The sequence below is a fragment of the Prosopis cineraria genome, unplaced genomic scaffold, assembly GCF_029017545.1.
Source record: "Prosopis cineraria cultivar Desert tree isolate PC_DT_omini unplaced genomic scaffold, ASM2901754v1 PC7, whole genome shotgun sequence".
NCBI classification, from domain to species: domain Eukaryota; kingdom Viridiplantae; phylum Streptophyta; class Magnoliopsida; order Fabales; family Fabaceae; genus Prosopis; species Prosopis cineraria.
The window spans coordinates 26,989,838-27,001,287 of NW_026555338.1; the positions used below are offsets into that span (position 1 = coordinate 26,989,838).

The 11,450-nt window shown below is 31.1% G+C and overlaps 1 protein-coding gene across 3 annotated transcripts; it reads right to left on the reverse strand.

The window, feature by feature from the left end:
- Positions 1 to 818: 818 nt before the first annotated feature.
- On the reverse strand, positions 819 to 6,895 carry LOC129316365 (hydroxyproline O-arabinosyltransferase RDN2-like). Of its 3 annotated transcripts, XM_054960751.1 has the most exons (10): positions 6,608 to 6,723; positions 5,681 to 5,728; positions 5,147 to 5,555; positions 4,323 to 4,390; positions 4,041 to 4,242; positions 3,752 to 3,849; positions 3,581 to 3,650; positions 3,385 to 3,456; positions 3,055 to 3,168; positions 819 to 1,019 (listed from the first exon to the last, which is right to left on the reverse strand). In XM_054960751.1, exons 3-10 carry the CDS (start codon positions 5,546 to 5,548, stop codon positions 957 to 959), a joined length of 1,089 nt encoding a protein of 362 aa, XP_054816726.1. In that variant the 5' UTR covers positions 5,549 to 5,555; positions 5,681 to 5,728; positions 6,608 to 6,723; the 3' UTR covers positions 819 to 956. The 3 variants fall into 3 exon arrangements, with proteins under 3 accessions (XP_054816726.1, XP_054816725.1, XP_054816727.1); XM_054960750.1 differs by lacking the exon at positions 6,608 to 6,723 and adding an exon at positions 6,783 to 6,895 and having other exon boundaries at positions 5,147 to 5,728; XM_054960752.1 differs by lacking the exons at positions 819 to 1,019; positions 6,608 to 6,723 and adding exons at positions 2,821 to 2,913; positions 6,783 to 6,895 and having other exon boundaries at positions 5,147 to 5,728.
- Between the last annotated feature and the right edge of the window lie 4,555 nt (positions 6,896 to 11,450).

An 11,450-nucleotide genomic window follows, 5' to 3' on the forward strand; every position in this document is an offset into this window, starting at 1 on the left:
ATACTATTAAAAAAAAATCCCACCGACACAAACCTTCGATAATCTCGGTCAAATGGCTCCAGCCAAATTCGCCTAGAATTTAACATTATACGATAGAATTATATATATTTTTTCTTTTGTAGCATTCAAACATAACGAAAACAACGTAAAAAAGAATTGATTCGTCGTTTTATCGAGGTTGAAACGACAAGCCCTTGGATCCTAAGGGGCACATGCAATGTCTGACGAGGTTTTGCTTTTACTGAACTGAAAAACTGACGTTTGTCGCAGTTTTAATCTGCTCTAGACAAGTACTATATCCAGCACTAATTTTAAAAACATTTTTATTTCAACTAAATTGAAAAATATTATTTCAGGAAGGTTGAGAAAATTTAATATCAAATAAGGACAAAAAAAATTTAAAATATTAATGCAGAATTAGATGACTGGTTTTGATGAGAAAATTTAATATTAAACAAGGATAATTTTTTTTAAAATATTAATGCAAAATAAGGGGACTGGTTTTGCTGAGAAAATTTAATATCAAACAAGAACAATTTTTTTTTAAATATTAATTCAAGATTAGGGGGACTGATTTAAAAATAATTTTAGATAGAAAAAGACTATAATAATTTTACTTAAAATACATAAGTTTGTGTGGGATTATTTTTTCACAAAAAATTAAGATACACAATTTTTTCCATCAAGGAACTAGGAGCCAGCAAGTTCAAGATTCATTCATCAGAAAAAAAATTAAGAAAACGAATATTCCTGATAAAAGAGAATATTAAATATAAAATAAAAACATTTCATTTTTAACTTATCAAGGAGTACGTATACATTGATCTGTGATTCTAGGACTAAACTCAAATGAAAAATATGTCCTATAAAATTTTTCTCTTTTTTCTTTTCTTTGGCGAGCGTGTCCTATAAAGCTTAATTAAGTTGCTCTAAAGATCAAGATGAACAAACCCAAACTAGGATGAGTCCCAATCGGGAATGTTAGCAGTAGCCTCGTTCACCATCTTCACCAGAGTCACCTGCAAGCATGATAGTCATTTAGCGGCTTAATAATGCTTTGGCTTCCTGGCCATTTCAAATTATATGTCTAAGCTTTCAAGTAAATGTCCAAAATTAATTTTGAGAAAAATATAATTTTCAATCTTTTAAAGGTTTTTTAAATTATCAATTCAGTCACTCAACTTTGACTTAAAACACTTCAATCACTGTATTTTCTCACAAGAATTGGGTTGTTTTAAATCAAAATTCAGAGATTAAATAGATAATTGATTTTTTTTTTTCAGGAACTAAAGTTGCATTTTCTCATAATTTTGTTACATTCTAACAGATGCGTAGTTACACCAAATCTCCTTTGGATAGAAATGTGATCCAAGTACAAGCCTTTTCCTTAGAAGACATCTTACGCCTCCTCCTCATCTTCTTCTTGTTTTTGTTTTTTTTTTTTTTGGTGAATTACGCCTCCTCATCTTATGATGTTCTTGTATGCCTTGGCTCCCAGGCTTAGGATGTGCTTGGAATCATGTCAGGGTAGGGTCAAAACCGTGATTTGGCAAAAGCAACCTGAACCACATTTTGGCCCCCATCAGCAATAATTCCAAACATGCATTTGGTCACTTTTGTCACATGCGGCCTTACTAACTTACACCTTAATTCTTTTTTTTTTTGTTCCCTTTATTGCATCAAGAGAGTTCGAATCCTGATTCTTATCCACACTCCGCCTAGCCTACTACCGCCATTTAAGGTCTAATTATAGGGCAACATGTCAAACAAGTAATCGCCTTGCCAGGTTAGTGCTGGGCGAACTTCAAGGGCCAAGCAAGCAACTTAGCACCATGAATGTCAGGGCACGCTCCTTGTTGGTGTCATGGACATTATCATATTTATGAGTGTTGGAGTGCAGTAGGCACTTGTGGGCGCTCTATTTTTTGCTTGGCCAACTAATTCATGAATATTTACAATGGGGCTCCCTAGTCCCTACATGTTTGTTCAAACTAACACCTTATTCTACGGAGGAGCGCTTGACTTGAGCTTGTCCTTGCACAAGCTTGGATCTCTCTCCATTCTCTTCTAATTTGTTGTCGTTTTCAGAAGGAGATAGAGTGATAGACATAAATAGGGCCCATCACTGAAGTGGTTCCCACAGATTCAAATAAGACTCGCCATTTGAGTGAGTCTAATATATTATGCACCCATCTTTCTTTTAAACTAACAAGAATTGAATAGTATGAAAAATAATTTCTTTGAACTGGACTAGTAGGGCATGCATGTTGGGAGGCTAACGAGTGCACTAATTGGATTGCCAGAGCTGCACCTGATATTAAAGGCCAAGCTAATGTTTTCACTGATCCTCCAATGAGCTTCAAGAGACTAGTTGATTTAGATAAACAGATTTCTGAATCACTCTGTTCCGCTTTTTTTCTTTTTATGGTTTTGCCATAACTTTTCATTTAAAGAAAGTAGAAATGACCTAAACTTCATCTTACAGTAGGCCCCTATTACACGTGCAAGCGACATGCTCACACACTACCACTCTTCAAGTGTCCCTAACATCAGAAAACTCAGTAAACATACTCTTCTATTCGGATTTCCACCATTAAAGAGAGGTAGATAGGGGAACCAAGATGGATGAAAGAACATTTCAGGCACCATAGAATTCATTGGCACGGCTTGATTTGTACAGAGAACCCTCAATGTTTCTATGGCACAAAACAAGGGACATAATTATCAGCATTGGATGCATAAAACAAGCAAATGTTCTAGCGCAGACAGCACTAGCTCATACGTTAGCTTATAATCCATATTATTGCCTAATAATGTCAGGCAGCATTAAAAAATGAATGTCTGGATTCTATTGATGCTGGTGGCCTATAGATCTAACCAAGTCTCTAAAATATTTATTGTTCTGCCTTGGTGCTGCAGTGCAAATAATGTCACTTGTCAAATCATTCCCTACAGAAGCTTCATTTCATTTTCATATACAATCTTAAAATATGGATCACCAATAGGATAAATACGGTGCATTGCTTAAAAACAATTAGCATAGAGGAGACATACCACACTTTCAGGAACCCCAGGCGGGGGTAAAGGCAGATTTCTAGGTACAGGTCCTTGTAAGTATGACCTTTTGTCAAATCTCCACTCGCCAATTTTGCCATATGTCAACTCACCCTGAGCGTCATGGACCATTATATTGTATTTAAACCCAGAAACAACAAATTTAAAATAAAAGAATATTTTGTTTGTCTCAATAATATTTCATTACATGATATAATGCAAGTCTCAATACCCCAGAGCCGTACTGGTTTAGAAATGAAATTCAGAATAAATTAAAAGAACGAAACTTTTCCATAATTCAAGTACAGGAAAGGATTAAACACACGTTACCTTTAGATTGTAGTCACATCCATAAGTATAATGAAGAATGTACTTGTTCTTAGTTTCAAGATCCCATGGGGGCTGAAAAGTTACATATAGAAAAAAGTGATTTTAGAACTGGGAATTATTGCTATATGAAATCCACTTAAACTGATAATAGTATAAAATAAACACCACATCGAAAAATGATATGATTATGCCTAACCTGCAGCATGAAGTCTTTACGCAAAATATGCCGCACACCATGAAGGGCGGAAGCTATAGCATAGGCATACCTGAATTGAACAAGAAGAAACCAACATAACATCAGGAAATATTCCTTCACACAAATGTATTATACTGCAACATCAACTGTCTATTATTTGGCCACACATACATTTCTAGCACCCATCCAAAAGCTTTATCAGTCTCTGGGTCCTCTTTCATCCTCAAAGAAACATTCATCCATGTTGGAGCAATCTCTGCAAGCAAATCCTGTAGAAAAACAACAAGAAGCAATATATAAAGCTGCCCAAGCCAATCACACCATCCAAGACGATGAACAACAAACACGCAGGAGCAGGAGCAGGAGCTGCAGCAGTTGTTATTTGATTAAAAGAACCACTAAAATGATAAGGACATAGCAAATTATTCAATCATGAAATTTATTATCTACCAAGGTCTACCTTACTAATAATTACAGGAGAATTGCCAATTGGGTCAATGTTTGTGACCGGTCCAAACTCTTCGGGATAATACTTCCTTACAATTTTCTCATTCTGATCAGGCCTGATGTAAAAAAATGGAAAAGCAGCAGGATGTCCTCGATAAGCCAAATTAGGCAGAGGATTTATGAAAATGTGATCAGGTTCTGCCATCAATATGTATCTACATCAAAAGTGGAGTGGCCAATTTAAGTTTGCGTGCTAGTAACATAAAAGAAGGATCACTCTGAATAAAGATCATACTCCTCCTCTATAGTGGCCTGTTGCAACCACTGAACAAAAGCCCATGGCCTATTTAAAACAATATATCCCTACAAATTACACAAGTAATATGTCAGTAAACCCTTATAAGAATTAATTGGAAAAAAAAAAACAGCACAAGAGTTCATTTTTCTCCTATAAATTAAGCACAAGCAACTTCCAAGCAAGCCGTTCAATACCAAATATTTATGATAACTTTAAATGGAAATCAAAAAACAGGAATAAAAACTAGAAGATAGAAAAACAACTATGAAACATGTCAAGTCAACATTATTTTCCTTCAAAGATAAAATATATTTCATGGATTATGTAGACAGAATTCTAAATTCATGGAAAAATATTTGCCCAGTAAACATCTGGAGACTGAAATCTGAAGCTTTTGAATATTATTTTACAAAAGGGACAGGGGAAATAAAATCCTTTAACATTAATTTCTTAGAATTAGTTTACCACTGTAGAATGTTAAGACTCTGAACCAGTTCCAAACTGAAGTTCTGTAATTATTTTTACCCATCGATACATAGTCTTTCCTTAAGCTATTACTAATGTTTAATGTCATTAAAGAATTGTAGACCCCTACTTTATTTGAAGTTATAAAAGAGAATAAATAATCAATCAACTTGAAAAATGAAGATATGAAAAATTGCAACGAAGGGTCAAGGATATATATATCAAGAACTTCAAAGATAATGTTAATTTCTCTACTGGTAACTAATGTGTCTTTTAATCAATCAGATAAAATGACAGAGACAAGCTAGTAAAGATAGAAAACAGTTAGAAAATGGATCAGAAAATAGTAAGCTCACCCGGTCCAGACCTGGTGGAAGAGGATCAACTACAACAGTTGGAATTTCATCCATCAAGTTGTCAGCATTTCCTGAGTGTAGAACTCGAGTGAATCCTCCCATCTCTGAGCCAGGCATATTCTTTTTCTGTTTGTACCAGTAATACATGATCCGGCACTGCCATTTGCTGTATGAAGCATCAGTTGCCGTTAAGGCAATATGAAAAGGTGCCCTTGTTGTCTTCCGATTCTTCAAATTCTTAGGCATCTCAACAATGGGGTCAAACAACAACCCATCATCCATAGAATCAATCACCAAATCTTGTGAAGAATTGTAGTGCATTATCATATTCACCACATTATACGTTGCAAAGGACGAGCCAATAACCAAAAGAACCAGAAATAAGAGTGAAGCTCGTCCCATGGTCTTCCTATGATTGAAAAATATCAAAATATCATGGGCCTGAACTTTCCTCAGTTATTCATAGAGCAAGTTCTCTGCTTTGTGATCCTTAGAATCAAATAAATCTCAGTAAGTGTTCATTTCTCATCTCACCAGCAGGGAAACTAGATTAATTCACCTCAAGAATACCCAATAACCAAACTGCAAGAAGTTGAAGAACGAATTAAAAAGCAGTTCGGGTAAAAGATATCAAAGTTCTGTTAAGTGACTTGGAAATGAATCTATCATTTCAAATAACTTGCAAGCATTGTTTTATGTGGCAATACTATTGATAATTTGATTGCTTGTAGAAATTAAAAAATATACCATTAAGATTATTCTAATCAGTGTATCAAAAATCTCGAATCTCCATATTTTCAATGGTTGCTAACAGATAACGAAAAGATTAAGAACAATAACGATCAAAGAGGGGAAAGAGGATTAAATTTGTAAAGTAGGAAGGAAACAAACTGAATCTTTCGAATCGGAACACAAACACAAGCAGTTCACAATCTTCGCCTCTCAAAAAAGTTAAAATAGAGTAAAATTCATACTCATGTCAAGAGAACACGTGACAAATAACAGTCGTGTTGGAAGGCATCTATTTTTAATATCGAGGTGATAATTCGAAACTTGGAAAACACGCAAAAGGTTAAAAAAAAAAAATTCCCTATTCAATCAACATTATGTACAGTTCACGCATTTACGTTACAATAGAAAACAGAAAATACCAATATTCCTTTTATCGCCACAAAACTTGGCACATTCTATTTTTCATTGAAACGATAAGAAATTATGTTTCACAACAGAATCATCACTAACTATCATCGAGACTCAAATTAGAACGTTTCATGAATGTATAATTTCCAAGAATTAGATTAATGAAGTATATAAACATCACTTATTAATAACATCAAGAATCAATTCACATTTGATTTTGGCGCCAAAAGCTTGAAATCAAGCGTGAAAATCCAACGAGAAGCAAGATAAACAACGAAAATAAAAAGAAAAGAAAGATGAGAGGCAAAATAGGCTGGCAACATGAAGGAAACAGTTGAACACAGACGATGCAGCGAAATAAAACGTGATTGCCGATCGGAAAGAGTCGTGTTTGCGAACAAAGCTGTGAGTATACGAAGGAAAATAGAATTGCAAAAACGAGAATGACATTTGAGAGAAGAAAGAATGAGAAAGAGAGAGAGATAGAAATTCGCACCTTTGCTTGTGGTTCGAGAAAAGAAGAAAGATAGAGAGAATTGAGAATGAATGATTTTTGGATCAAGAGTTGAGGGACCGTTTGAAAAGTGAAGTTGTACTTCGCAGTCTCTTCAAAGAAAGCGTCACGACGGGGACGAAGAACTGTATAAAAGCTAATCACGGTAATTGTTTTATTTTTGGATTTTATAAATATAGAATTCATTTAATTCAATGGATGTTTATATTTTTAACTTTTTCACAAATTTTGTCCAAATTAATTATGAGACTAATCATTCCATCCCATCTTATATATAAGCCAATTTTTACAAGAATTGATATCATTTTTATAAGTTACTTTACATAAAAAAATTGATAATTAATTATTTTTTAATTTTATTTTTTTTATAATTTTCTATGAGTAGTTTAAGATATTATATAAGAAAAAAATATGATAATTTTCAACAAAAGTGATCTGGAAATTTTTTTTCAAACACTATCAATAATTTAGTTATATCTCTTCAGAATAATTAAAAGTGACTTGTATACAAGGCAAGATACAATAATTTTAAAAGGAAACTAATTGGTCAAAAAAAAATTAAATGGAAACTAAATTGCGTGCACACAAAGTGAGATGAATTAGAAGAGTTTGATTTTTTTCCCCTGTCTAACTAATTCAATTCATACCATCGCTCTCGTTCAAGTTTATTCTATCGAACTGTTTTTTTATTACAAATCAATAATAAATATTGTTTATGAATTATTTTTAAATAAATTTTTGCAGATAATTTCTTATTCATTTTACTACTTTTTTGGTTTTCTTCTTTCTCTGAACCTAATAAATCTTTTACCAAAGGACAAAGGTGACCTCATTCGATGCATTTGGAATTGGGGAATAGACGATCAAGAAATTAATATTTAGATTGGATATCCAAACTCGTAATATTCGAGAGGCCATGAAGATTTATATATAATACTTGTATAAAAAAAAAAGGAAAAGCCCTGCTATTCATTAATCATAGCTACAAAAAAAAAAGTAATTTATTTTTTAAATTTTATACAATGTATATTATACATTACATGATTTACAATCAAAATCAAAATAAGTGAATTTTGTACGTACTCATTACTTATTTGTGTATTTTGTAATTCATTTTGTCATTGATTGTGTTGACGTAAATCGGAAAGGACATAAATATATTACTTTAATCTAATTTTTCCTTTTCTATTGAGTAACAGATATCCAGTATCATAAAATAATATCCAAAAACTCAAGGCACATTCTCTTTTCTTTTATTTAGTGGTGCTTTTTTCTTTTAGATTTTTTTTTTCAAAGAACCAATAAGCTTAAATGGAATCCACTTTGATTGTGATTCTCTTTTCTTTTTTGTCAACTTTGGAAATTTTGGCCTACCCTTTTGTTTTTGGCCTCCCTTCTTTGTTTCAATGTTTTTGTGCCATAACTATTCTCATGGTATGCATTGAAGCCTTGATCTGCTTGTTTTTGTCTCTCTTCTTCATTTATCAACACTCAAGCGTTAACATTTTTATGCATATATTTTAATGAGAGTTAATTCTCTTCGAGATGTAATTACATACGAAATATAAGCCACAGGTAATAATAAAGATTTGAACTTTGAGCCTCAAAAATCAAATTTAGAATAAGCCAATGTCAAATGGTGTAATGTAAAGCTCTTCCTGTGATATTTTTTTCAAATGAAAAAACATTACATTTGGTGTATCTAATTTTATCTTGCTTTGTTATTATGAGTGTATTATTCTATTTGTTGTTTGAGACTTTTAGAGTATTTACAAGCTTGTGAGTTAATTAATTTATTATTCCATCTAGCAATAAATAATTATATGTATATAGTTTTGAAATCATTTGACCATGTGAGGCTTTCAAAATTCTCACAGGCATATAATTAGTTAATTAACTCATTTTCTACTCCCTCCATTCAAAAATATAAGACATTTTTTGAGAAATTGAATGTTTAAAAATGTAAGGCATTTTTAGTTTTTTAAAGTGTAATTATTTCCTTTTTTTTAAAAGTGTCCCTATTAATAATAACTTTATATTTATTGTAAGTGTTTGATAAGGGTAATATGAAAAGATAAGGTTAGTATGAAAATAGATAATTACTTTATTAAAAGTAAGATTAGATTAAAAATGACTTACATTTTTGGACAGAAGAAGTATAACAATAAATTATTGTATACACATAGTTTTGAAATCATTTATTTTATAAAACTTTTAGAGTCCTTATAATTTTATAAGTCAATTAGCTTATTCGATGCAGTAATAAATTATTGTTAGTATATATTTCAAAGCATTTAAAAATAAAATTTTTTCTAAAAATAAATAAAATAAGAAAATCATTCTTAAAAGATGGATTTTATTATATGCGAAATCTTCTTGAATCTTATCAAAATATTGTCCATTAAATTATTTCTCAAAATCTCATCATAAATAAAGAAATAAATTATCTTCATGAATAAAAAGTACAAATCAACATTAAAAATTATTTTATTAAACAATGATAATAATAAATATTTTCCTTTTAATAAAACTCAACCAAGAGACACGCATTGCTGTTATAAACTATGTACGCTTTAATATCTCAAAAGGGTATGTAAGTCTTAAGGTTTTATTCTAAGTTCAACTTATAAATAAATAAAATATTTTTTTATTTTATTTTTTTATCAAGGATAATTAAGATATTTTTAAGATTATATAAACTTATATAGTTAAACTAAAGTAACCATTTATATAAATGAGTGTTGTGGGATGCCTAATTAACACTTTTGATGCACACAATCAACTTTCATACCATTTTTTCTATACCTAAATCACATGTTAAAAAAGTTTTTAAAAATTATCCTTTAAAATTTTATGGCAACTTCTAAATATATTTTTTTCAATTTTTTCTTGAAAAATTTTGGATCAGTCACAACAAAGAGTTTACTTCTACTTTTAATTAATGAGAGATTAGAAAATATACTAGTTATAAAGGTATCAAAAGCAAAAACACAAGAAGAATAAAATATTTGAAATTTGAAGTGATTGACATTTCAAATGGCTATAATATAAAAGCATTTCAAATTACAAATAAATTACAATAAAAAATGGATCAATTCAATTCAAACCTATAATTTTTTATGTATGAAAATAAAGGATTGATTAAAATTCAAATGCATCATAAGATTGTATAATAAAGGTGCCAATAAGGGGTCTCCATTTGCTGATTGCTTTGCAGTCCACTAATAATTACAATGGGCCCATTTAGTTCACATGAATTTAGGATAAGGAAGAGAAAAAGAGTGAAAAAGCTCATTTTCCTTCATTTGGTTGGAATAAATTTAAATTTTCAAAAAACCAAATTTTTTGCCTCAACCTGAAAAATCAATTCTTCATCTACACTCATATTTTCCTTTCTTCACTCCTTCCTTCATTGATAATCAAACCGTCACCTTTGCCTCATCATCATTAACTTTCACCCTCCACCATGCACCACCATCTTTGCCAAACCCCACCTTCCACCGCACATCCAAGCTACTATCTATCATGCCCTCTACCATCATATCAAAGATCTCTCATCTCTTCTCTTTGTCAATCTTTGCTATCTAGAAAGCTCGACTCAGTGGATCCCAACTCTATCATCTATTTGCCTATGGCATACAAACCATATTTTGAAGCTCTATCCCCTCTTGATGATGCTTCAAAGCTCTCTTCCTTTGATTTTGTTTTCTATGGTGGTGGTTATGTGTTTGATCGATTGATTTGTTCATAAAGGGGTTTATTTTTTTACTTTTTGATTTCAATTTGTTTTGTAAGTCGATTGTTTTGTTTTGGATTGCAAAAATAGTCACTTCTCTCATTCCATTATATTTCGATTTTTCTGATTTTTGGGTGGTCAAATGTTGTTCCAATGGCTAGTTATGATTATGATGTTACCGTCTTGCTTTGCAATGGAGAAAATGGGATTTTTTTCCCTTTTTTTTTTAAAGGGGTGTTTTTTCTTTTAAATATTTTTGGTTAATTACATGCTTAATTCCATTCAAATTTTCTTTCATACCACGCTTACATTTTAAAATTATTTCCAATTTCAATTCTATTTTCATTTCTAATTTCATTTTTTATTTTAATTTCTTTAAAATGCTTCCAATGAATCAAATGAGACCTAAATATTTCTTTTAATTGTTTCGTAAGAGTGAGGTTACCGGTTTGACCTTCTATTAATGTGATGGGTGCATAAGTTCTTCTTTTTTTAGTGAGTGAAAGATTTTTTGTTTTTTTAAAAAAAACTGCCATTACCATATATATTATTGGCACGCGATCTATAATTAAGACAATTGGGCCACATTTAATTAACGTATATATAATTTGGCAAAAAAATTAACGTATATATAAAGTTTTGATATTTGCATCAGTTTCTGTGGAAACTGATTTAGGCTTTATTATACAAAGAGTATGTATAAATTTTAAACCAAATTCAGAATAAAATTGAATATAATAATTATTCATGATTTAGGTTCATTTTGGTCAGTTCAATGACACAAGATCAATATTCATAATTATAAGATTCTTTGGTAAATTACATATACCTTTTGTTTTACTTTATTTACAGATGTCTACTTCCATTTCAAAAAAGAATAAGTTAATTTATTGTACCATTCACATCAGAAAACA

Excerpts from the sequence above, each read along its gene's own strand:
- LOC129316365 (XM_054960750.1), bottom strand. The coding sequence starts at position 5,548 with ATGGGACGAGCTTCACTCTTATTTCTGGTTCTTTTGGTTATTGGCTCG. Across the intron at positions 4,243-4,322 it reads CAGGCCACTATAGAGGAGGA|ATACATATTGATGGCAGAAC; the intron begins GTATGATCTTTA and ends CTTTTGATGTAG. Across the intron at positions 3,850-4,040 it reads CTCCTGTAATTATTAGTAAG|GATTTGCTTGCAGAGATTGC; the intron begins GTAGACCTTGGT and ends GTTTTTCTACAG.